Genomic DNA, 25,679 nt, shown 5'->3' with positions numbered 1-25,679 from the left:
ACTGCGCTTGTGTACACTACACACACGCATACACACACACACACACACACACACACACACACACATGCATGTGTGCGCGCCATTTAAAACTATTTTGAAAGCTCCAAAAATCTTAGTGCTGAGCAGCAACCCCATAACGCTGACTTTCCGAAGTTGCTCTCACACCACCTGACACACATGGGGACTCCCTTCCACTAGCCTTCCTTCCACCTGACCCATGACCCTTAGTTAAGCGTTTCAGTTTGCCAGAGGGGCCATCAGAAACGTCACCAGAAAAGTCCACACACACGAGCACCGAGCCTGACGCCAGCGGGGCGAAGAGGTCAGGCTGACAGGCATTTCCTCATCTTTCTGCCCCAGTTCTGACCTAATTAAAAGAGGCAGCCCGGAGAGTAGGCCAAGGACCTGTGGGTCCCTGGCCTCTGGGCAAACAATGAACTGCTGGCTCAGGTAGAGCCACACCATTCAAGGCCACAGTTCACAGCTTTTCCTCCTAGCATTTGCCCAAGGTGGGTGGGGAGAAACCTGGAAAGGTATTGGGTCAGGGAGAATTGATCTGATCCTTATATGAATGTGGGGGAGACACACACAGGGTGTGTCTGGGTACGTATATATGCTGATACATATGCTTTAAAATACAACCTATGTAATATGTATGTTCATCATGCACCAGGGAATCTGAAAATTCATTTTCACTGGGTTATAGGCATAGTTATGAAATCTCAATGTAGGCTTGCTTCCAGCAGTGAGTGTCTGGTAATGAACGCTCTGTCTAATTGTATTTGAAATTAATCTAGAACTCTATGGTTGGACCTATGAAACTCACTTCCCGAGAGTCTTAAAAATAGAGAATCTGCGCGTGGATTTGCACTGCCAGTCCAACCGGGCTTCAGGGACGTCACTCAAGGTGTCTCACAAAGGCCTGTTGCCCCGACGACAGGGTGCGGCAGAGACAGACCTAGACAATTATCTACATCGGAGCACACAGGAGTCATCAGTTCCCACTCACCTCCCACAAGCGCGTGCTGTGTAAGAGCCGTCGTGTAAAAGGATCTACGCGGAAGGAAGGGACTTGGGGCTAGTTCCAGGCTTAGGTTTAAGAGTGCATCTGGAGTCAGACCTCCCGGCCGCTGGGGCTGTGGTTTCCCCTGTGCTTTCCCGCTGTCCTTGGGAGGCTGTTCATCCAAGAATAAGAATGTGACTGCGTAGGATTGTGTGCTGGAGGAGTGACCGGATAAGCCAGCGTGGTGCTCCTTTGAATACCAGTATATCATGTCCCTGTGCCCCTTGGGTGCCCCGATGGATGCCTTGAATGGGCCACGCTCCAAACAGAAGCTCTGCACTGCCCAGTTGCCCCTGCCCCAATCTTCTCTGTCTCCCTCTGTTCGTGGCCTCGGCTCTCTGTTTGACACGCTACATCTGTGCCACCAGCGAGGCCGCTAGGTGCTTGTAAAAGATACCTAGAATTCTCGTGCTTCTACTACCTTCCCAAGGGACCCTGCTGACTCCTAAGAATTCTCTGTGTGAATTGAGCCAAATTTTATGGTTCCTCCTTAGCTCAGCAGTCAGAGTGAGTCACTGACCAATTATTTCCCCATTTCTCGGGGTAAAAAACTTGCCCATGCTTCATAACCTAGAACTTGGCTTCCTTGTTTCTCCCTGGCTTCATCTATCCATCATCCCTTTGTTTGCTGTGTCCAAGTACCACGGACCTCCTTACACACACACACACACACACACACACACATACACGCACACACACATGCACGCACACATGAACGCACGCATGCACGCACACACACACATCAGACACACCCGCCATCTTCTTAGGACATTCTTCTCCATGTGCACACGTGTACGTGAGCCTTCGTTCGCACTTGGCTACCACGGACTGGAAGCGTTAACTTGTGAACCCTGTAAGGACGCTACTGTTATCGTCCCTTTTCAGTGGTGGGGAGGTTGGTGAGTGTAAGAAGACTCCACGTTCTTCATCGGCTCACCTGTACCACCTCTAAAGGATGATGGCCCCTCATCCCACTCCTCAGCTGTAAGCAGCAGGAAGTTCTGAGCTCTTGGTGTTTCTTAGCCTTTAGAGCCATGGTTCTCAACCTTCCCAAGGCCACGACCCCTTAATATACTTCCTCGTGTTGTGCTGATCCCCAACCATACAACTGGTTTCATTGCTACTTCATAACTGTAATTTTGCTGCTGCTATGAATCATACTTCCTGATGGTCTTAGGTGACCCCTATGACAGGGTTTCTTGACCCTGTCAAGGGGTCGCGACCCACAGGTTGAGGACCACTGCATTAGAAGTCAGCTGTGACCTGAAGACATGCATTTCCAAGCATTTGCTTTCCAGGGCAGTCAGTTTCCTCAGCACAGAACTCTCGTTTAGCTACCATGGTTTTTCTTTTACACAGGACATTGCCCTGTTCCTGGGTGAAGCTGATTGGGTTTCTTCTACCTCCCTTTGTTCGTCCTCAGACCCCCTTAGTCATTCAGGAAAAAAAATCAGAAGGAAAGGCAGGTGCTTTGGGGCTTCCAGAAACCCATCAATTTGCCGTCAATTTTCCTGTATTTATGTGAGATTTAAATATATGTATCATTAGCATGTTATTAATCTCCACAACTGAGCTGCTTTCTCAATTTTTTTTTGTTTTCACTTTTTATTTTATAATTTTATTTTTTGGCAATTCTTTGACAGCTGAAGTAAGTGCCTCTCACCCAGCCTCACCCCGAGCCTGGCCCGAGTGGAAGGAGAGAGTGGTAAATCTGTTGCCACAGACTCTGCCTCACCAGTGTTGGGATACCCAGACACTACACACATTTTTCTCTACCCACACCATCCCTACACCTTGGAAGCATATTGGTTGGTTGGTTGGTTGGTTGGTTGGTTGGTTGGTTGATTTTGCGTGTGCACCTGTGTGGAAGTGGGAGGGCAACCTGTGGGACTCACCTCTGTCCTGTCATATCGTTCCTGGGATTCGAACTCCAGTTGTCCGGCTTGCTGAAAAGCGTCTTTATCTTTTCAGTCATCCCAACTGCCCTAGTTTTTTTTTTTTGACTTAACAATAAGGGGCGCCAAGTAAAGAGTGACCCCAACATCATGCTAAAGATCACGTGACAGTTTAGCTTATGGTGAGCCACAGCTATTCCAAGTTATTTTTTTTAAAGATTTATTTATTAAGTATATAACATTCTGCCTTCATGTATGCCCTCACATCAGAAGAGGGCGCCAGATCTCATTGCAGATGGTTGTGAGCCACCATGTGGTTGCTGGGAATTGAACTCAGGACCTCTGGAAGAGCAGCCACTGAGCCGTCTCTCCAGCCCCTCCAAGTTATTAAATGGTACCAAACACACACTCTGGCGCATATGGCGTTTTTGCTTTCAGGGTTGGTTATTTTCCGGAGTGTGAATTCCTAGAACTGGAACTGCTGGGCACAGGAGTCTGTGTGGTCATGGTTTTAGAAGCCAGGAAAGTTGCTGAGAAGCCGCTGGCAGCTGAATTTAGTCACATCTATGCAGTGTATACAAGTTTTGTTTTGTTTTTAAAAAATTGTCTTTGCTTTTCAGGTTGGAGGAATGGATCAGTCATTAAAGGATAGGCTCACAACCTAAATGTTGCAATATTTCTTTTGTTTTTAAGTGTGTGCCTGCGTGTGTGTGTGTGTGTATGAGCGCACGCGTGCATGCGTGCCTGTAAATGAAGGTGGCTAAAGAGGCCAGAAAACAACGCTAGAGCCTGTGACACTGAAGCTACAGGCTGTTGTAAATCGCCCAACATGGATGCTGAGATCCCAACTCAATTCTTCTGAAAGAGCGGTTCAAGCTCTCAGTGGATGAGTTGTGGGTCCAGCCCCTATAGACAGACCATTTATGACTTTATTCTGGGAATATACATTTTATGTGGAGTCTATTCGCTTGAGTCTGAAGGGTTTTTAAATGGTGTATTTCGTTTTCTTTGGACAGGACCAGGAGACAAAATGACATCCCAGTTTTTTCAGACATTGAGTTCTGGAGGTAAGAATCAAGCAATCAATGTGTTCTTGCTATATGCCTGGTACTATTGGGCTCTGTGCTGGCCAGAGAGCAAGGGAGAAAGCTACATGCCAGCATAAGAAAAAAAAAAAAGGATTTGTACGTCCTGCTGAGAAGTTTTGGTCAGGGCTAGGGTTACTTGTATTATAAAACCCCTTACTTGTTATGTGTATTTTTTATCTGTTACCCCTCCCTCCCGCCTACCAATTCAACGCAGTGTAAGGGCAGAGTCTTTATTTTGTTCACTAGTGTGTGTTGCGTGGTGCACAGCAGAGACCCTTCAGGAATGAATGACTGAATTAGAACCAGGTAAGCAGAAAGGGAACAAACAAAGAAGGGAACAAGTCTGCGTGTCACAGACAGACTCGTAGTCCCCAAATACGCACACGTTACATGCCTTGGAACCTGTGAATATGTTACTTTGCTTGATAAAAAAGAAACTTTTAAAATGTGGTTAAGGAGCTTGACTTGGGAAGGATATTCTGGATTATCTAATGGGTCTGGGATAACCCAAAAGTCTGCACAGGAGGGAGGCAGGTGTGTCTTAGACCTGGAAGGCAGTGTTGACAGTGGAACCCGAGGGTGGATGAAGGGGCGGCAAGCCAGAGCATGTAGGCAGAAGGTGTAAACAGATCCTACCTAGAGCCTGCCGAGACACCCACCCCCTTGTAGCTCGTTGTTAGGGGTCTTATTTTAGGCTCCCCATCTCTAGAATTCCCAACCAAGGGGTTTTGTTGTCCTGCCACGGCCTCCACAGGACACTAACAGTCAAGCCCCGCAAGACTGTTAGCCATGACGTGGCTCTTCAGAGCAGCCTGGAGGAAAACACAGCTGAGCTTGGAGTAACCTGGGTGCAGCGAATGCCTCAGATGCCCAAGTGACAAGCTGTAGATCCAAGGTTCACGTTGCTCTATAGCCTGCAGTAGGATTGGGCAGGAGGCTAAGGGTGGATTCTAGTGGACCTTGCGGGTACGGTGTTATTCAGGGTGCAGTTTTTATCTCGCCCCCAAAGATCAGTCTACCCAGAACCTGAAAATAGGAACATGTTTTCAAAAAGAAAAGGAAAATAAACAAAAGAAAATATTGTGGATTTATGGTCCATCTCAAATGCCGTTTATGGTGGTGCAAGCCTTTAATCCTGGCACTTGGGAGGGAGAGGCAGGCAGGTCTCTATGAATCTGAGATTAGCCTGGTCTATATGTTCTACAATAGCCAGGGGCTGCATTGATAGACTGTCACAAAAATCAAAACGGTGCTCCCAAAAAAATGCAACTAGTAGTCTTATAGGAGACCAGAGAGGAAGAGTATGTGGGTGGCCTAAACCTAACCTGCCAATTACTTTCCTCTGAGCATTCAAATTAGTATCAGCAGGCCCATTGGGTATCTGGGATCCATCCTTGCTCTGTGGTAGGGGACACAGGATGGGCTCAGGCAAGCTCATGGTCTTTGATCCAGAATACAGCATCAGTGGGAAGGCAAAGTATTGGGATAAACGGGGCTCGTGTCACTATAGAGAGCACTGCAAGCCGGAGACTCAGAAAAGCTGGTGGTAGAGCCCAGCCCAGTGTGAAGGCCAGAGCCCAGGCAGGCTGACAGTATCAGCCCCAATCTGTCGAGCATGGATGGGACACATTCCCACTTTCCTGCTCTTCCCAGGCCCACCCTCTGCCACCTAGAGCTGTCTCTGCTCTATCTATTATGAGGCCTGCAACATCCCCCCTGCTTTCTTGACACCCCTGAACCCCACAGGGCCTCCGAGGCATCAACCACAACTTGTCTTGCTTCTACCAGGCACGACCCTCCCTTGGTCAAATATTTCCAGTTTCAGCTGGAGGGCAGGATGCATCTACGCTCCACCTCCTCAGAGACCCTTGTGTCCCGTTTCCCTATCCCAGCAGATGGGAGACTTAATAAGCCTAGTTACTTATTAGATGAGCTAACAAATCCTTCCTTCCCTCCCTCACCTCCTTCTCCCCTCTCTTTCTCTACTTTCAGATAGAATAAAAGATGATGCAATCAGAAAGGAACGACCCTACAAGATCTTTTTCAAAGATCTCTTCCTTTTCAAAGAAAATGAGGTGTCCGCGAAGAAAAAGGTAAGGTTCCTATTAAGCTCAGGGTCCCACAAAGGTTAGGGTCACGTGCTTTGAGCCATAGTTCTTATCAGTTTGTGTGGGTTAAGACACGGTCTTAGGGCCGGACTGGGTGACGCATGTCACTTGAGAGGCAGAGGCAGGCGGATCTCTGTGAGTTCGAGGCCAGCCTGGTCTACAAAGTGGGTTATAGGACAATTAGGACTTAAAAAAAAAAAGATATTGATGTTCCTGGTATGTGGTCACCCGGACCATTCTGGGAAGACTGGGCATGCAGAGAGCAGGGGTAAGCAGGGACCTTCAGAGAGCGCCACCTAGTGGGGGAAGGCAGCTACGCCGGTACCCGCTAGAGGGACAGGCAGGGTCCACCCTACTTCACAGGTCTGACACACACACACACACACACACACACACACACACTTTGCATATTATTACATTTCTGAAACCGGGACTAGCCTGCACAGATGGCATGTCGTGCATCATTGGCCAGACACAAAATAAAAGTGCGTCTCACCACGGGTGACACCTTAGAACTGACAGACAGGTCAGAGCATCAGAGACTTGTAAAGGAGAAAGAGCGGTCTGCCCTGTTGAGAAAAGAGAGGACGGGAGAGGGAGAGACAGAGAAGTCACTGTAGTGATAGGAGTCGAGTCCTTAGGAATGACCCCAAAGGTGTCAAAGCAGTTATGGATAAACAAGTCTATACGTGCTTCAGGAAGAGAAGAGAAGAGAGAAAGGGTGGAGAGGGGAAGAGGATCATTTTTAGAGTAATTTGCAGTGAAGTTTAATCAGCAGTGAGCCTGAGGTTCACATTTTCTTCCCAAGGGTCACTGGTTAAAGGACCCTCCTAACCCTACATGAAATGAGTAATCTAGAAACGCTGCCGTATCTTCATCTGGTCTGGCTTTTCTCCAGGTGTTGGCGAGCCTTTGTTGAGTGTAACATAATATTAAACTGAAAGAACCTGAAGGAAACCCAAGGGGTGGGCTCTCACCACCTCCGGTGGAGCTGGGTCCCCTCTTGTGTTTCCAGTCCCGACAAGCTAACCTCTTGGGATTTCCCTGGAAAGGCGTTTTCCTGTCTCGGAGGTAGTTTATTGAAGGCCCCACCTTTCAAACACGGTCTTCCTCGTCTCCACCTAACAAGGAAAGGGATGCCGTGCTCACGGCTTCCAGGGCAGCTCCCAGGCTGCCTAAGGCCAAACGTCTTGGCTGTTTGCCTACGATCCTGATCGATCGTAACAATGTAGTTCTTTGCGGTACCAAAGCTCCTTCTGCACTTTTGCGCCTTGGGCAGGAAAGACTCATGAGCCGCAACATGAAAATCCACCAGAAGTCGACGTTTTCATCTCGCATGAAGAGCCGCTCGCACCTCAGCCAGCTGACGTTCTACGCGGAAGGAGGCGGCGGCTCCTACGAAGACCTGGGGCTAGACCCCACTCTTATTCTCAGACTGACAGAAGGTAAGTCCACGCTACTCTTCTCTTCGCTTTAAAGTGCGTGCGTCAGGCCGGGCGATGGTGGCGCACGCCTTTAATCCCAGCACTCGGGAGGCAGAGGTAGGTAGATCTCTGTGAGTTCGAGACCAGCCTGGTCTACAGAGCTAGTTCCAGGACAGGCTCCAAAGCCACAGAGAAACCCTGTCTCGAAAAACAAAAACAAATAAAATGCGTGCGTCATAGGTTGGGGAAATTTACTGGTGGTGAGAGACAGCAAGCTATTTCGAGATAAGACCACCAGAGGGCGCATCACGGACTCTGTTTGTTTGATGGGGAGATAGGGTTCCTCTGTGTGACCCTGGATGTTCTGAAGTTCACTCTGTAGACCAGGCTGGCCTCAGACTCAGAGATATCCCCCCCCCCCCCCCCGCCGCCTCTGCTGGAATTAAAGCCTCCACTGACCTGCCGACACAGATATTCTTAAAGCCAAAAAGAAAGTGTTTATTGCTGGCCTGCAGCTGCATGGGGGAACTTGCCCAAAGCAGATGAAAATGGCTCAAATGAGGTTGAGGCACCCCAAATCTCTAAGCAAATGCAGAGTTCGAGTCCAAGCCTGCCTGACTCCATTAACTACCTCCCAATGGATATTAGCTAATGACTGTTATAATTAGTACTGCTTTTATGATTGATTGCAAAAACCGAAACGATTCATTCCAAGTGCGTTGTCTGAACAATAGCCGCTAATAGTTATCGAGAAACTACTGTGTGTTTTATATTCTGCGGCCCTGTTTCCTTTTCCCAATGCCGCTGTGGGAAAGAGGGATGTTCTTACAGGGGCCACCCTGTGCTTTCATAACAAATACAAGCCATGTTGAAATTTCAGGGGCTTCCAATCCCAGAGGTTTACTTCTCGGTCACTTTCCCTTTGGGTCCCGGCCGAAGGAATGGTCGCTGTCTAGAATATCTCAGGGGCTGCAACTCAGGGCTCGTGAAGCTTCTTCTTGGAAGCCACATCGCTCCATGCCTGTTTTCATGGCCAGAACACGGCAACGACCATGAGCTGAGGGTAGAAAAACAGTTTTCACACAGACGAGGAAACTGAGGCACAAAGAGAGAGCAGGCTTACTCTTCTCTCCTAGTTAGAGGTGGGAACCAGGGCACCTTTGGAGAGACGTAGCCCCCCAGGGCGGTAGAGACCCATTGCCTGTTTGGGCAGTATTTTCTGTCTATGTCGTTAGCGAGAGACTTCATTCTGTACCAGATTCCATCGGTTTCACACATGTTTAAAATCCCTAACCAGCCCTCCGAACTGTTCGAAGATACACAATAAGGGGTAGCCATTCTTGCGGCAGCTCTGGAGTGCCCGGGAAACCCTACTGTCTGGATGCACAGCATATATGATGACTTGGCCAGCTCGCGTTCTGTGCGGTGTCGCTGAGAGCTAGCCAACTAAACCTATGTCTGTTTCCATGTTCTCTCCAGGCGCGGACAGAAAGAGGACTGTGCACGAGTTTATTAATGACCAGAGAGACAGATTTCTACTGGAGGTATTAAATGTAACATTTTTCTCCTGTTAACCAGGAGGCTTCTTGCATAGCCTTGTCAGATACTTAGCCTGGCGCTGTGTTTTTCCATAACGTGTTCTAAATCTATTATTGGCTGAACAGAGTGGCTCCTTCCTACGCTTATTCTCTTGAACGATATTTATTGAGTATTTATTATGTGCTAGGTCATTACCAAACTCCCTCCCATTGGAGAACTTATATTTAAATAATCTATGCTAGTAACTCAGGAAGTGGATTGTATTTCTAGAGGACATTGAGCCCCATTAGCTCTTTCTCCCTTCAGTCCGAGAATAGCCCCAATAGCCCTCAAGAAGCCCATTTGACTTAGAATTTTCTGATATTCGTGTTGACTATGATGGAAACCAGAACATTCTGGAATCTCCCAGCTGTCTCTATACCAGAGAGAAATGACTTGTTACAAGGAAAGGAAATATTAAAGTCAGCTGGAAGAGCCCCCACGAGGCAGGGTTTAGAAGCACGAGCAAAGGTGTTTGGTCAACCAGCCCCTCAGCTCTGTGGAGTCCACCTGTGGTACCGGCTGCAGCTGTAACAATAAACACACAGCCTAGCCAACCAGGGAAGATCTGGAAGCGTCTTATAAAATAACAGAGGGTTTTTATCCTGTCATCAGTAACCTTGAACTGAACCCAGGTCACATGACAATAATATTCTTTATTAGTCATATATCCATGTTAATTTACCACGGATAGAGCGGAGACACTGTACTCACGACAGTCTGTTTCTGTTAAGGTCTTGAACGCTAATGAGTAAGGGAAAATATATCTGATCTTTCCTAATTTCATAGCACACATTTTGGGATACAGGGATGCTTTCCTATGAGACCAGCTTCAGTCAACAGAGCTCCCATAAGCTATAGCCTACGGCTGTGACGAGAACCCCACGCCTTTGTTTGCTAATATCAGTTCCTGCCTGGGATTTTGTCCTCAGCATGAAACCTTGAGGATGGAGCTAATGTCTTGGCTAGGTACCCGGAGATGGCACTTGGCAGTTTCTCTAGGATTTTAGTGTGGTTATAGTAAATGGGCTTTGTCCACTGCTCTGGTGTTTTTTTCTAACCCCCCCCCCCCAAGCAGGTTGATAACATGTTCCCCAAGTGATAGAATCAAGTCAACTTATCGCTCAAACTGTTGCTGGAAAAAAAAAACTGACCTTGCCCAAGAAATGTCTGGCTCTGGTCTTGTTTTCTAGAAGGCAGGACCAATGTCACATCTCCTAAAGATGTCTTTAAGGTGAAGGTGGCCACGCCTACCAGTCTTAGGATGACCATGCCAGAAAAACCAACACTGTGGAGGTTTGGGGTCATACCGAGAGGTCTGGGGACTGAAGACAGGTCAGTCAATCAATCATGTCTGTGGAACGAAGCGTCATTGGAAACTGAGGCTCAGTTGATTCCCTAGTTGGCTATAGCCATGTTTATCGTTACAGGTGCAGGAATGGAAACGGAGGCCAGCTCCGTGGGGGAGGGGGTCCCCGAAGAAGCTTTGTATCTGGAGCATCTCTAAACCGTGGTTCTCAGTATGTGGGTCACGACCCCTTGGGGGTCACATGTCGGATATTTACATTACAATTCGCAACGGTAGCAAAACTGCAGTGATGAAGGAGCAGTGGAATAACTCCGTGGTTGGCGGTCACCCCAGCATGAGGAGCTGTGTTAAAGGGCCTCAGCATTAGGGGGGGCTGAGAGGCACTGCTCTAAACCTTACCTCAGGGGGCCTCTTCTTCTGACCCAGGGGTTTTGTGAGATGTCCCAGAAACCTGAGACTACTTGAGGGGCTCAAATTTGCTGTTGGTGTCAGTAGTGAGGGTGGACTTGGAGATGAGTCACTAAATTTCCAAAAACTGAATTGGTCCCATGGCATCTTGCCTTGTTCCTTTCACCCCCTTTTCTCTGCCCCCACCCCTTCCTTTTTTAAAAAATATTTATTTATTATGTACACATTATTCTGTCTGTGTTCTAGCCTGCAGGCCAGAAGAGGGCACCAGACCCCATTACAGATGGTTGTGAGCCACCATGTGGTTGCTGGGAATTGAACTCAGGACCTTTGGAAGAGCAGGCAATGCTCTTAACCTCTGAGCCATCTCTCCAGTGCCCCCCTTCCTTTTTAAAGGTTTCATTTGTGGCAGACTTAGGGTGTGAAAGCCTCATTTAGAATGTAAGTGCTCCTGTATTGTGATTTGTATACTATGATTTTATGTCAATAATTTGACATGGATGGAATGAATTTCTGCAAAGTTACAAGCTTAACAAAGCTTATCCAAGGAGAACGTAGATAAACAACTTCATAACATTATAAAAATTGTGCTAGTTGGCAAAAGAAAGAAAAAAACCCACATTCTCGAGCTAAGTGTACCAGACATTTTAAGAGAAAACCATTCTAATTTTACAGACCCCATTACATAAAATTGAGTAAGAAGGAGGCACATTCCCAGCACTCGGTATGACAAGAACTAGTGCACAGGATGGCCTAGTGGGCAAAGGCACATGCTCCAAGCCTGGTGACCTGAGCTCAGTATCTGCGACCTGCATGGAGGAAGGGGCAGCTTCTCCCAGTTGTCCTCTGACCCCCATGTGTCCCTGCCCCATGCACTTACACTAACCAACTAACCAACTAAATATAATAAATGTTTAAAGAGGAAGAAAGGTAGAGGCAAGCACTCCAAGCAATTTTTAACAGATCCAATAATACGCGAAAAGGATAATCCATTATGGCTAATTGGGGCTTATCCTAAGCATGTAAAAGCAGCTTAACATTTGAAAATGGCTAAGTACAATACGTAGCAACAGATTAGAAATGGAAAGCCATGGAATCATCTCAACCAACGTGGAAAGAGCATTTGCCTATATCCAGAATTTATCCTTTTCAGTAGCATGACTGTTATCCTTTGAGACTTTCTCACAATGGGTTTTGATAATGTCACACCCCCCAACTCATTCCAGACCAGCTTTCACCCCCTTACTCCTCCACTTTCACCGTCTTTCCTTTTTTGCTTTAAACCTGTTGAGTCCGATTTGTTTTGCTCAACTGCTCTTGGATGTGGGGCCTGCCCTGGATATGGTTGACTGATCAAGAGTCACACCTTTAAAGAAGAATCCCTCTCCCTGGAGCTCCGGTCCTCCATGCAGTGGTTGTGCGTTTGTTTGCATTTGCAAATGTCTTGTGCCTGTTGTCGCAACTGCTGGGAGTCCATAGGTGTGCTTTGCCAGTTGTGTCTGGAAAACACTGTGTTTTTGACATCATCTACACCGCTGGCTCTTACAATGTTTCCGCTCTTGCACAATGATCCCTGAGCTTTGGGGAAATCAACGTCGTACAGATGTTCTATTCAAGGCTGAGAATTCCATAGTCTCTTGTTCTCAGCTCGTTGACCAGTTGTGGGTCTCCATGTCTATCACTGTCTATTATAAGAAGTCGCTTCTCTGATGACAGTTGAGAGGCGCACTGATCTCTGGGATAGCAATATGACATTAGGACTTATGCTGGCTGCTTCCATGTGAACTTGACACACATGCTAGACTCATGCGAAAGGAGGGAGTCACAGAAAAAAGTGCCTCCATAAAATCTGGCTGTGGGTAAGCCTGTAGGGCATTTTCTTAATCAGTGATTGACGTGTGATTGGTGTGGGAAGGCCCAGCCTGTCTTGGGTGGGGCCACCCTCAGGCTGGTAGTCCTGGGTTTTATAAGAAAGCAGGCTGAGCTAGCCACGGGAAGCAAACCAGTAAGCAGCATCCTCCACGGCCTCTGCATCAGCTCCTGCCTCCTGGATTCTGCCCAGCTTGAGTTCCCGCTCTCACTGCTTTTAGTGACATCACTTACAGTCATCTGGGTCTTCCCATGTCAATTATTAATCAAGAAAATGCTTCATAGGCTTGCCCACAAGCCAATCTTAGGGAACCTTTTTTTTTTTTCAATTGAAATTCCCTCCTCTCCGATAACTCTAGCTTGTCCCAAGTTGACAACAACCTAGCTAACACAGGGACTTAGTTCTGGAGGGTAACCAAGGGCAACGGCAATAGCCCATAATATTTGAGGGGTCAATGAGACCCCAGTGATCAACAGCTCAAAAAGAGTAGCACACTCCTGGCGTTGGGCTTTTATTTTCTAACATGGGTGTCTAGCGGGGGTATTAACACTTGAAACCTGCCACAGTAGAATCTTCCTACAATATATACATGCATACAAAGGGGAAGGGGGACAAGTCCATGTGGCATCAGATCTCATATGCTGTACTAAAAAAAGAAAAAGGTAGTTGTCAAAATTCACACTTGAAAATCTAAACAGATCTCTCTGGGTTTGGTTGAATAACCCACACCCTCAGGCCAACTTGGAGAAATTCATCATTGCACCCCAAGTTGAAACTTACTTCTCCTGTCAGAGGAAAAGATGGGGGGGCCTGGGAGCTATAGACAGCCTGGTTTCTTTGTGGCCCCAAATCCTGGGTAACAGATGGACCTGCTCTTTGAAAAACACCTGTGTTTTGGCAGCCATTTTAGAAGAACACAAAGTCTCTTCATGAACACTAGTAAGAAGACTTCACTTCCCTCCCTGACTGCCCGCAAAGCAGTCTTCCAGCATGAGATAAAGTCCCAGCTCTGTGCACGTCATTATTACTTCTAAAGAAAGTGGCCATCTTGCAGCAGGACCCACTCCCTAGCCTTTTCAGAGGTTCTGTTGAAACCTATCGGTAACACATGACGGAATGTTCTTGACCCGCTCTTGCTTTCGATATTCCTAGTACGCAGTGTCGACCAAGAAAAACACAATTCAAAGGTTTGAAAAGCTCATAGTCATGAAGGAGAATCAACTCAGGAAAGCCGAGAAAAAGCTCCAAGCTGACGCCGTAGCCTTTGAAGAGTTCCTCCGTGAAAATGACCAGAGATCTGTAGACGCTCTTAAAATGTTAGTGTCTCCACCCTAGCCGTACCCCCCCCCCGAGTCTTTGCTTGCTTGTTTCAGTTTTTCAGAAAATAAATGAATAACTAATAGATGCGCGTTCCCTTTCAGGGCAGCACAAGAAACATTAAACAAACTCCAGATGACAACAGAGCTCAAGAAAGCAAGCATGGAAGTCCACGCGATAAAGAGGTGAGAGGGGCCGCATATTCCTCAGCCCGTTCCCATGTCCTATCGTGACTTCTTGTGCCTGGCAAAGGCCAAGTGGGAATATTATTCCTTACCAACAGGTAACTCAATATGAACAGATTTTAAAGCGAATGACATGGCTGTCAAGGATTGCGCCTGTCTAGATTTCAGAGCATAACCTCTCTCTAAAAGGCTCTCTCAGTTGTAGATGCAGAAGTAGAGGAGTTAGCTGAAAAGAAGAAAAACAATGTCAGGAGTAAATAAGGTGTTTTTTTCTATGTGCCTCCTGTTTGCTCGTTGTAAGAAACCCTTCACCCCCTTCACCCACATTCAACATCTCAGCTGGGATGCAGTTGACCATCAGCTTGCATTCATCGTTGGCAGTTTTTGTCCTCAAAGTCCAGAGCAGAATCTCATGGCACTAATAAATGTAAGCTCTGTATGGAGAAAAACCACAGGAGCAGGGATGGGGCTCATATTATTATGTGCTCAGTCGTCCCTTCTCGGACCTTCTGTGTTCAAGGAAACTCGGCTGAATGAGTTTCAATATCTAATATCTAAAAGACTCTTGTGATCACTTGAGACCCTAAGTTCATAATCCAAAATATGTGTTTCAAACAGATTCTGGCTCTAGTCACCTCTTCTACTTAAAAGTCTAAGGTTGAAGGTGCTTCATAATAGGAGACCCCTCCCCACTTCCCCAGGTATGAAGTTCTTGGCTACGTCCCCAGCATTTGTTTTTCTTACTTTCCATGTCTAAATTGTGCCTTGCTATATTGCTCAGGCTGGGCTGGAACTCACTCTGTTGTTCCAGCAAACCTTCAATACCTTGCTTCAGCTTCCTAGTCAGCGGGATTTCAGGGGTACACTACCAGGACCATTTAGATGACCCTATCCATATACATATATTTGTCCATTAATCTATCAGTTAATATTAATGTATGATTATATAATGACATTATATATTATATGCAATATATTCATTAATAAATAATACATAATTGTCCATTACCCTGTCCATCTGGTTCCATGAGGAACCTGAGTAGAGGCCAGAGTGCTCGTATAACTACTAGGCTCTGCATAGTGCCCATTTGGTTACACCTCTAAACAGCCTTGCCAGAGACCTTGCTCAGTGCCTGGGTCTCACCCTTCTAGAAGAGTAAACGAGATGACGGAGCAGGCACATGTGTAGAACCAGCCAATGGGGGCCCCTTCCTTTTGTGGTCAGATGGTTCGAGAATGGAAAGTCTTTGAAAAGGAGAAAGGACTTTCTCTGGATACCTTTCCATCGAAGGTGTGCAATCCCAGCCAACGTTTACCGCACGATCTCTGTGACACTCTGGGAGGAGGAATGAGGGGCTCCCACCAGCTCCCAACTACTGAACATGAGGAATTGGGTGCTCACCCTTAGAGACCACGGATGCGGGGCTGAAGGATGAAGGGTTGAGGCTGGGCGTTTGAGACGATGCAGCCGTGAGAAGGGAACTAATGAAGTTCTAAATGAGGACGGTGGCTTGGGCCTTGCTGTTCTGTTTTCAACTCTGCGTGTGCATCTGTTTGAAACAAGACGAGTAGAGCAGTACGAAGCTGGGGGAAAGCAGAGAGCCCAAGACTCTAGGTAATGGTGGTGAAAATACAGGCGTCTGTCAGACGTCTGTCATTGCTAGAAGGATACCAGTAATCTATTTCTTTTTTCCTAAGAGGAAAATAACAACATCTGTTGTTAAAAGATTTTCAGTTTATTTTTATTTTATATACTTTGCTGTTTTGCCTTGGGTGTCAGATCCCCTGGAACTGGAGTTCCAGACAGTCGTGAACTGCCTAGTGGGGGCTGGAAATCGAACCCAGGTCCTCTGGAAGAGTAGTCAGTGCTCATAACCACTGAGCCATCTCTCCAGCCCCTAAAGATTTAGTTTTAATTAGGTGTTGTAGTAGTTTGGATATATGTGGCCCCCATAATCACACAGGGGGTGGCACTCTTTGGAGGTGTGTCACCGTGGGGTGGACTTTGAAGTTTCTTAGTGCTTGATACCACCCAGTGTGTTAGTTGATTTTCTGTTGCCTGCAAGATGTAACAGCAGTCTCAGCTCCGTCTCCACCCTCATGCCACCATGATCTCTGCAAGGGTGACAACTGACTGAACCTCTGAAACTGTAAATGAGCCCTCTGTTAATTAAATGTTTTCTTTATAAGAGTTGCCACGGTCATGGTGTCTCTTCACGGCAATAGAAATCCAAAGTGAGACAGATTTGTGTTTGCGGATATGTGCACTAGTACAAGCGTCTGCCAGGGTGGAGACGGAGACATTGGATCTCCCTGGCAGGTGTGAGCCACCCAACATAGGCACGAGGAATTAAACTTGGGACCTAACCCACAAGAGCTGTACGCATTCTTAATCTATGCTCCATCGCTCTGGTTCCAAGGACGCTGTACTGACTGGTCTCGTGTTTCAGCTTGACACAAGCTGGAGTCATCAGAGGAAGGAGCCTCAGCTGAGGAAATGCCTCGTAACATCAGGTGTAAGGCGTGTTCTCAATTAGTGACCAATGGGGAGGGCCCAACCCATGGTAGGTGGTCCCATCCCCCGGGGCCAGTGGTCCTGGGTTGTAAGAAAGAGCAGACGGAGCAAGCCAGGAAAAACAGACCAGTAAGCAGCTCCTCTCCGTGGCCTCTGCATGGGTTCCTGCCTCCAGGCTCCAGCCCTGCTTGAGTTCCCGTTCCTCCAGTGATGGACTGTGATCTAGAAGCGTAAGTCAAATAAACCCTTTCCTCCCCAACTTGCTTTTTGGTCACGGTAGTTTGTCACAGCAATAGAAACCCTAACTAAGACTAATTTGTAGCAGCGTAGTGGGGTATTGCTGAGACAGACCTGACCATGGTTTTGTTGTTGTTGTTTTTGTTTTTTTTTTGTTTTGTTTTGCTTTTGGAGGATTTGGAAAAGACTTTGGAATTTAGGATTAGAAAAGTCATTGAGTGTTGAGACCTCAGTGGGGTGTTCCGTGGGAGCTGGAAAGAGAAGAACATTTGAGAGCAGTGCAGACAACGGAGGCCTGGCCTGTGAAATTTCAGGGAGAAGTTTAAAGACTCTATCCGGGCCATTTGCTATTTTGAATTAAGAGTCTATGGTTCCTGTTAGTGGGGGTTGAAGAATGAGGCGTGATTAACAAAGACACCAGAAACTACTGAAGCAAATCACGTTACTGGGACCATTGCTGCTGCTCAGCAGGAGCTAAGAAATTAGCAGTGATCTTCTTAATAAGGAATTAAGAAGAGATATGAGCACCGGCGAGGTGAAATCCTCCGGGAAGTGTTTCCTGGGAGCAGAGAGGAGCTGTGTCCAGAGGCGGTCGTAATTGTACCTTGTGCTGGCAGCAGGACTTGATAATGTGTCCGTGTCACCCAGGTGGCGCTGGTTTTGAAGGCACAAAGGGTTCACGGAGAGCAGCTGAGCCTGAGCACAGGGAGGGGCAGGGAAAGGCCAACGTTGAAGGCCCAGGACTGAAGGGGTCGTGCAAAGAAGAAGTTGAGGCTTAGCACCATGAAGAGAGCCTTCGAGAGGCTATTGGTGAATGTCCAGGCCAGCGGCAGCAGAAGACCTCGGGATTTTGGAGACGCCAGTAGGGTGGGATGATCACCACGAACGTTAGCAGCTCTGGAATGGAGCCAGCCAGATCCTAGAAGACACGCTGCGCACGCAGCAGAGGGCGGGGCCGGAGAAATGACCCAAGCCCTTTGGCGGAGTCTAGAAGATCCGGAGTGAATCCCGGATAACTGAATATTGAGTTATTTATACTGCTGGAGTTCGGTTTTGCTTGGTTCAGATTGTGACGTTGCCCTGGTTCTTCCCTCTTGAAGAAGGTATTTGATTTACTTTTGGTTTGTAAAGGAGCCCACTGGTTGAAGACTCGAACTTTTAAGAGGCTGGGTATTGAAGTAGAATGGTACTGCGGGGAGCAGATGCGCCTCGCTGTCATGAAAAGCCTTATGCTACTAAAACATCTTAAATCCCATATTCAAGAAAGATTTCTACAGAATATTTTAAAGAGGCTAAAATTTTAATGTGGTTAAATTAGTAAAGATTGTGGGGGCTTTTAAAGCTATTTATGATTTTAATATGAGATCTTGGGGATGAATAAGAAAGGAAGGGTTGTGGCTTAATAGTAATGCGTTTGTGTGTCGAGTTGACAAGGGGTCATTTGTTCTGGCTGGTTCTGTGTGTCAACTTGCCACAAGCTAGAGCCATCAGAGAGAAGGGAGCTTCACTTGCGGAAACACCTCCATAAGATCCAGCTGGAAGGCACTTTTTCAATTAGTGATCAGTGGGGGGGGCCCCAGTCCATGGTGGGTGGTGCTGTCCCTGGAATGGCAGTCCTGGCTGAGCAAGCCAGGGAAAGCAAGCCAGCAAGCAGCATCCTCCGTGGCCTCTGCATCAGCTCCTGACTCCAGGATCCTGCCCTGTGTGAGTTCCTGTCCTGAGTTCCTTCGTTGATGGACTACGATCTGGAGGTATAAGTCACATAAACCCTTCCCTCCCCAGCTTGCTATTTGGTCACGGTGTTTCTTCACAGCAATAGAAACCCTAGCTAAGACAGACCTATTTTTAAATGCTGCGCTGAGTGTGCAAGAACGCATGTCTGGTATTCTGCACACTGCTTCCGCGCGTCAGGCCTCTGTGAAACGGTAGTTGCCTTTCTTCCCCTCATACACCCAGTCTTTTTCACCTTCCAGTTCCCCCATAGGGCCCAAGCTCACTAGAAGATGATGTTTCTGATGGGGAGACCAGCGGAGCTAGCCTGTCGCCCGCCCACTCCGAATGTGCGTGTCACTGGGCTGTTTCAGGCAAAGACCAGCCTCTGGGTTTCTTTCTGCTCAGATCTTTCAAAAGTGCAGCGTCTGTGGCCATGTTTACAAGTTGTGCTGCGGTGCCAGCAAATGATGGCGAGAAAAATGCTTTCGCAGCTGTCTAACCGCATCCTTGTTTCTTTTGAAGTGAAATAGCGAAAACCGAATTCCTCCTCAGGGAGTACATGAAGTACGGGTTCTTCCTGCTGAAGTTGTCCCCGAAACACTGGCAAGCGCAGCAATCCCAGAAAAGAGCCCAGGCGTCAAAGAGTAACCCCATCCTCCCAAGAATCTTGGAAAGTAAGTCCTGGATCTTACTTAATTCAAGCTAAGCGAAAACCCCTGATTCTAGAGTGTTCTGCCCGAAGTTTGTTATTTATTTCACAGTCAGAATTTAAAAGTCAAAAGTTGGACAAGGATTCCTCCTATGTTTTTTTAAGATTTGTTTATTTTTATGTGGTGTTTGCTTGCATGTATGTCTGTGTGAGGGTGTCAGATCCCCTGGAACTGGAATCACAGCTGTAAGCTGCCATGTGGGTGCTGGGAATTGAACCCGTGTCCTCTGGAAGAGGAGCCAGTGCTCTTAACCACAGAGCCCCCTCTTGTTGGGAGCAGTGAGACCCCCAGATCCTGAACAACTTGATCTCCCCTGATCTGAGTGCCTACAGCTGATCTGAGCACGAGACCTTCAGGAGTTCCTGATGGCAGGAGAGTGGTTTCTGGTGGGTTTGGCTGGGGCGTGGCTATCTCTATATAATCTGCCCCTGAACACAATAAAGAAGGGGGCATTCTTGGGGAATTCAAGGATGACCCGTGTCCCTGTCTGTCTGTCTGTGTGTGTGTGTTCTCCCCGTGTAGAGAGGGCTGTCCTCGCCCTCTGCCTTGTAAGATTGCAGAAGACAGGATCCCCATCTGGGATCCCCATCCTTGGAAGCTTTGATGGCAACTCTGCCGTGACACAGAGGCAAAGCTTTTGCTCTTGGGGAGGTACCCCACACTCTTCCCACAAATACTCTTTCTCCTTTCCTTTTCCATTTCTAGGATTCTCGTTAAGTTCAAGTAAAAGAGATAGCGTCGACTTGGACAGGCTGTCTCTTTCCAATGAGCACAGTTCAGGAAATACAAGCCGAGGTAAGAGCTAAGGCCGGTGACGGAGCAGGCCAGAACCTCCAAAGTGAAGCTGTACTTAGAAGGGGGCTCTGCTGAAAAGTGGGGGTGGGGGAGTGATGCCCATATCACCCCTGATCCCGGAAAGCCAGCCGTTCTGTTCTTTGTGATGTTATCGCAAAGACATGTCCAAGTAGACAAGAATCTCATCCTAAATGTTCTCTTAGATAAGACCTCCCCTGTCCCTGGAGTCCCCAGCATAGGCATTGGGACCCAAAAGCTGGTAAACTATGCCAGGGCAAGGCGGAGCCAGAGGAAACTCTGGTGGAGGTCCGTAGTGGTCCTGACATGCAAACTGGTTGTCCAACCTGGGTATCTAGTAGCTGGTTCCCTCTGAAGCTTCCCTCGGGACAGAGGAGAGGGGAGGGAGAATTGCTGTTCACTAGTAGAAGCAGGGAACACATTTAGTCTCTGGGACTAAGAAATCCTCGGCAGGAAGCAGACTCAGCCGAGTGACGGGTCCTCGCCATCCTGTGCCGTGAGTCAGGATTTAAGGGTGGCAGCCGCCACTACACCAGGTGGAAGGGGTGTCTCCTTGCCGAGCTCGCTCTTAGAACTCCAGACAGAAAACAGGTTCCACGCGGGCAAACATGAAGCAGTGCCAGAGTCCTGGTGTTGTGAGACGAGTGCGGTGTGTCAGAGAAATGTGTGCTTCTAATGCGTTGGGAGCTGGAGGCAGAGAAGGCTTCTGGATTGTTCCTAACCAGAACAGTGTGAGAACATTCAAAACTGAAAAATGCATTTGACCTGTGATCATTTTTAGTAGGTTCCTGTTACCAAAACGACTATCCTGGGTGTGGTTTCTTCGGTGTTATAAAGGGTTAATCTTACTTAAGGCAGTTACGTAATGTGATTTTTTAAAAAATATTTATTTATTATGTATACAATATTCTATCTGTGTGTATGCCTGAAGGCCAGAAGAGGGCACCAGACCTCATTACAGATGGTTGTGAGCCCCCATGTGGTTGCTGGGAATTGAACTTAGGACTTTTGGAAGAGCAGGCTATGCTCTTAAACTCTGAGCCATCTCTCCAGCCCCTAATTTTTTTTTTTTTTAAAGAAAACCCTTTAAAAAGGCGGGAGATACAATTGCGAATGGCACGGAAGTATTTCCTTTCTCCTGAGGAAAAGTGAATTTCTTATCAGAATATCTGGCTGGCCCTGTAATTTAAATTAAAATTTAAAAAAATTTAAAAATATTTTAAAAAGTGGGGGGAGGAAACACCAAGTAGCCACTGAAGGAAAAAGATGCCAGAACATTGCTAGTGGGCCACAGCCTCCTGGTGATACATAGAGTAATAGAAATGGGTTCGTTCAAGACGTAAGAGCTAGCTAGGAGTACACATGAGTCTTTGGGCAAACAGTGCTATAATTAATATAGTTTCTGTGTGATTATTTGGGTATGGGCTGCGAGAAATGAAAGCATGGTCTACGTTTACATCCCTCCTCCCCAATCCTTTGGTTCAAGTCTGCCTTCTGTAACGACAGTCCCTTACCCTAGCCTGAGACAGGAGGGCGACAGTGACCTACTGAGGATGCTCTACCACGGTCAACCCTGAGCACTCTCCGTCACCACCACACACCAGGGGTCTGGACCCGGCATTTTAACATTGTTTGACTTGGAAATCAACACTTAAAAACCATCAAATGCCATGAAAATATCTGAATCTCCATGTTCCCTTGAAAACCGCCAGACCTGACGTCCTGGCTCTAAGGATATTTCCTGTGGGTCAGTTTTCCCCGCGGGATGGTCCTTCCCTGTGGGACGGTCCTCCCTATTGAGTGATTCTAGTTCCCACCAGGCCGCCTTCCTTCCTGCATCTGCCCCGCTGTGGTCATCTGAGTTTGTGATCCCCAATCTAGGCCGACTCTTGGGACCCCTTTCCCCACTTGATCTTGTCACTAAGCAGCGGGTATATTTTGGGGTTAGGGCAAAAGCAGCAAGATTAGTCTGCCCAGAAATAATCATGCTATATGAGCCTGGATGGCTATGCATTCTGCCAGAGAGTTAAGAGTGGGATTTTTTTTTTAAGGTATGAGCCAACTGGAGCCTACACACACCATATTACTTTGCCCATTTGGGGATCTGGGGTAGTGTGTAGGGATGGGGAAAAGGAGGGCTGAGTCTCAATGGTACATTCTGAAATGTTGAGTGTAGGTGGTTACTCAGTTTGAATAGCACTTCCTAAAAATGATTTCAGTAAAACGTGCTCAGACACTGTTCTAAAAGCAAAAACATTGTATGATGAGATACGTCATCTTTGCCCTGCTTCCCTCCTCTCTTCTTCATTCACTGCATATTTATCGAAGGCAGGCAATGAATAGTGGGTGCTACGAAATAATGCTCTTGTATGCTGTAAAGATTTGTCATTTGTATTGGTTTAATAAATGCCGATTGGCCAGTAGCTAGGCAGGAAGTACAAGCAGGGCATCCAGACTAAGAGAATTATGGGAAGAGGAAAGGCAGCCAGACACAGAGGAGGCAAGATAAGAATGCCTTACTGAGAAAAGGTACCAAGGCACATGGCTAAATATAGACATGAATTATGGGTTAATTTAAGTTGTAAGAGCTAGTTGGTAATAAGCCTGAGCTAATAGGTCAAACAGTTTGTAATGTAAGCCTCTGTGTGTTTCTTTGGGACTGAACAGCTGTGGGGCTGGGCAGGCTAGGAACTTCCATCTACATTCAGGCACTTCTAAAGACTTAGGGTACCATACGATACAAGGAAGACAGTGGCACAGTAGGACTAGGGAGTGAGGCCTCAGTGGAAAAGGCCCAGCGTGTAACCCCCACCAGGCCACAGTAGGAGCCTGCCAGGGAGTAGGTGGCAAGAATGAGGCCCACTGTGGACTCAAAGCAGCATAAATAAAAAGAATAATGGTGAGCCGTAAAGATGTTGGTGGGTCCTGGGCAGGTGGATGAAGATTCTCTGGGCCAACACTGGTGGAGCAGGTAAGTACAAGAGGCCCACGACCAGGAGGCTGGTCTCTTCTGGTTAAGAAGGGAGCTGAGCATCGTTTTTATTTCTTTCCTTAGTTCTTTTAAACCCTGTGATCAGAACTAGAGATTGCTAATATAGGAGAAACAGAACCATGACGCATTTCAGTGCAACAAAAGAGCTCCGTTTTCTCTATGGTCACCATTGTGATAATAACTTTTTTTTTTTTAAAGAACGGGCACATAGTACCTCACACCAAGAGACCAGGGCTCATCTCTAATAGCGTTCTCCTTCTTTCCCTCTCCCATCACCCATGGCACGGACCTCACCTGGACATTTTGAACAGGACGGGAACAGAAGAAATCTGCTTTTGGACCAGACGCGAAGAAATCCTCCATGTTCTTCAAGTACGGTATAAACTTACTAAACTCTGACGGAAACCATTAAAGGCTTTTTAGAAAATAACTCTTTTTAACCTATGCTCAACACAGAGACCTCGTCTCCAGGCCTGCGGGCACACACAGTGGAGACAGTGGTGGCCAAGTCTGCACTCCCGTGGTGCCCCAAAATTCTGCTCTTTGAGTAGGACCACAGCCACAGAAGCCACCAGATCCCAGACCCCTGGGATTTCCCCTCGAGCTGTTCTGCTAGCTGCTGCAGTAGGACCATAAAGCATTTTTATTGCCTCTTTTGTTTCTTCCATAACGTGATTGTTAATTCATTTCATACATTCTCATCCCTAGCTACACAAGAGGTTTTGAGGAGATAAATGACTGAGTCAGACATGCTAGCCTTGAGGAAGGGCTCTGAGCCGAGTGCCCTGTCCATGACACTCCCTGAGGGCCACAGGGACATTGGACTCTGAATTCTGGGGATCCTGGGGTCCCCCACTTCTGTGACATTTAGTTGGCCCTTGCTATTTTTTCTAATTATTACTTTGTTTTGTTTGGTTTGGTTTTTCAAGACAGGGTTTCTCTGTAGAGCCTGTCCTGGAACTAGCTCTTGTAGACCAGGCTGGCCTCCAACTCCCAGAGATCCGCCTGCCTCTGCCTCCCGAGTGCTGGGATTAAAGGCGTGCACCACCATCGCCTGGTTTAAGATTTTATTTTTGAGATGATTGTAGATTTAGATGCAGTCCCTGGCAGGTCCCCTTTGACTCTTGACCCAGTTTCTGGTAACAGGAATCCTGTGCCAAACCGAAGGGCAAAGCCACAGCCAGGATGTCAGCCTTGGCCCTACCAAATGCAAAATGTTACCCCTGGATTTTTCATGTCTTTTTATCGCCATGCCCACCCCCGCAGCAACTAATCTGTCCATTGCTGATGGTGTCATTTGATGTAAGCAGGGTCATGCTGCATGTAACCCTTGGGTTTTAATACTAACTCCCAGGAGATCCAGCCATGTTAGACCATGAGCAGGTGGTTCTCTTGTTGTTGAGCTGTGCTCTGTAGTCTGAATGCTGTGTACTTGGACTGTTCACCTACTGAAGAATATCCACCTTGTTTCTAGTGTGGGGCTCTCGGGAATAAAGCCACTATACGTTTTTATTTGTTCAACTTAAAAAAGTATTCTACCAGACTAGAGAGATGGCTCAGAGGTTAAGAGCGCTGCGTGCTCTTCCAGAGGTCCTGAGTTCAAATCCCAGCAACCCCATGGTGGCTCACAAACACCTATAATGAGATCTGACGCCCTCTTCTGGCCTGCAGGCATACATGCAGGCAGAAAACTAGTATACATAATAAATCTTTTTTTAAAAAAATATTTATTTATTTATTTATCATGTATACAATATTCTGTCTGTATGTCTGCAGGCCAGAAGAGGGCGCCAGACGTCATTACAGATGGTTGTGAGCCACCATGTGGTTGCCAGGAATTGAACTCAGGACCTTTGGAAGAGCAGGCAATGCTCTTAACCGCTGAGCCATCTCTCCAGCCCTAATAAATAAATATTTAAGAAATATTTTACATGTATGGGTGTTTGGCACAAGTTTTCCCCATGTGCATGCAGGCTCCACGAGGCCAGAATGTGGCGCTGGATCCCCTTGGAACTAGAGTTGGAGACAGTTGTGAGCCACCATGTGCAAAAGCACAAGTTCTCCTAACTTCTGAGCCGTCTCTTTAGCTCCTCATACAGCGTTCTGTGTCAAGATAGTTCTTATGTCTCCGGGTGATTGTCTAGAAGGCAAGAGTGTGCTAGACGGTACAAGTCAGTTTGTTTCCAATGTCTGTACCATTTTACACTCCCGCCAGCCGTGTGTGTGACGTCTAGTTTCTCAACAGCTTCAGCCTTTGATCCGGCGTGTGTGTGTGTGTGTGTGTGTGTGTGTGTGTGTGTGTGTGTGTGTGTGTGTGTGTGTCTGTCTGTCTGTCTGTCTGTCTGTCTGTCTGTCTGTCTGTGTCTTCAGTGCCCGTGGAGGTCAGAAGACGGCACTGCTGGATCCCTTGGAGCTGGAGTTATAGGTTATTGTGAGCTGCCTGATGTGGGTGCT

General features: G+C 47.2%; 1 protein-coding gene across 1 annotated transcript in view; it reads left to right on the top strand.

The window, feature by feature from the left end:
• Nucleotides 1-25,679, top strand: part of Ccdc38 (coiled-coil domain containing 38) — a 44,436-nt gene that overhangs the window by 2,987 nt on the left and 15,770 nt on the right. Inside the window, exons 3-11 of the mRNA XM_075954357.1 lie at nucleotides 798-941; nucleotides 6,039-6,139; nucleotides 7,434-7,599; nucleotides 9,058-9,122; nucleotides 13,896-14,059; nucleotides 14,165-14,245; nucleotides 19,233-19,384; nucleotides 20,126-20,215; nucleotides 23,537-23,597. Of these exons, the coding sequence (XP_075810472.1) occupies nucleotides 798-941; nucleotides 6,039-6,139; nucleotides 7,434-7,599; nucleotides 9,058-9,122; nucleotides 13,896-14,059; nucleotides 14,165-14,245; nucleotides 19,233-19,384; nucleotides 20,126-20,215; nucleotides 23,537-23,597 (1,024 nt within the window). The remainder of the gene's footprint in view (nucleotides 1-797; nucleotides 942-6,038; nucleotides 6,140-7,433; nucleotides 7,600-9,057; nucleotides 9,123-13,895; nucleotides 14,060-14,164; nucleotides 14,246-19,232; nucleotides 19,385-20,125; nucleotides 20,216-23,536; nucleotides 23,598-25,679) is intronic.

This window comes from Microtus pennsylvanicus, chromosome 20 (genome assembly GCF_037038515.1).
Source record: "Microtus pennsylvanicus isolate mMicPen1 chromosome 20, mMicPen1.hap1, whole genome shotgun sequence".
NCBI classification, from domain to species: Eukaryota; Metazoa; Chordata; class Mammalia; order Rodentia; family Cricetidae; genus Microtus; species Microtus pennsylvanicus.
Note: the sequence above shows the minus strand (reverse complement) of the source record. Positions and strands in the feature narration are given on the sequence as shown.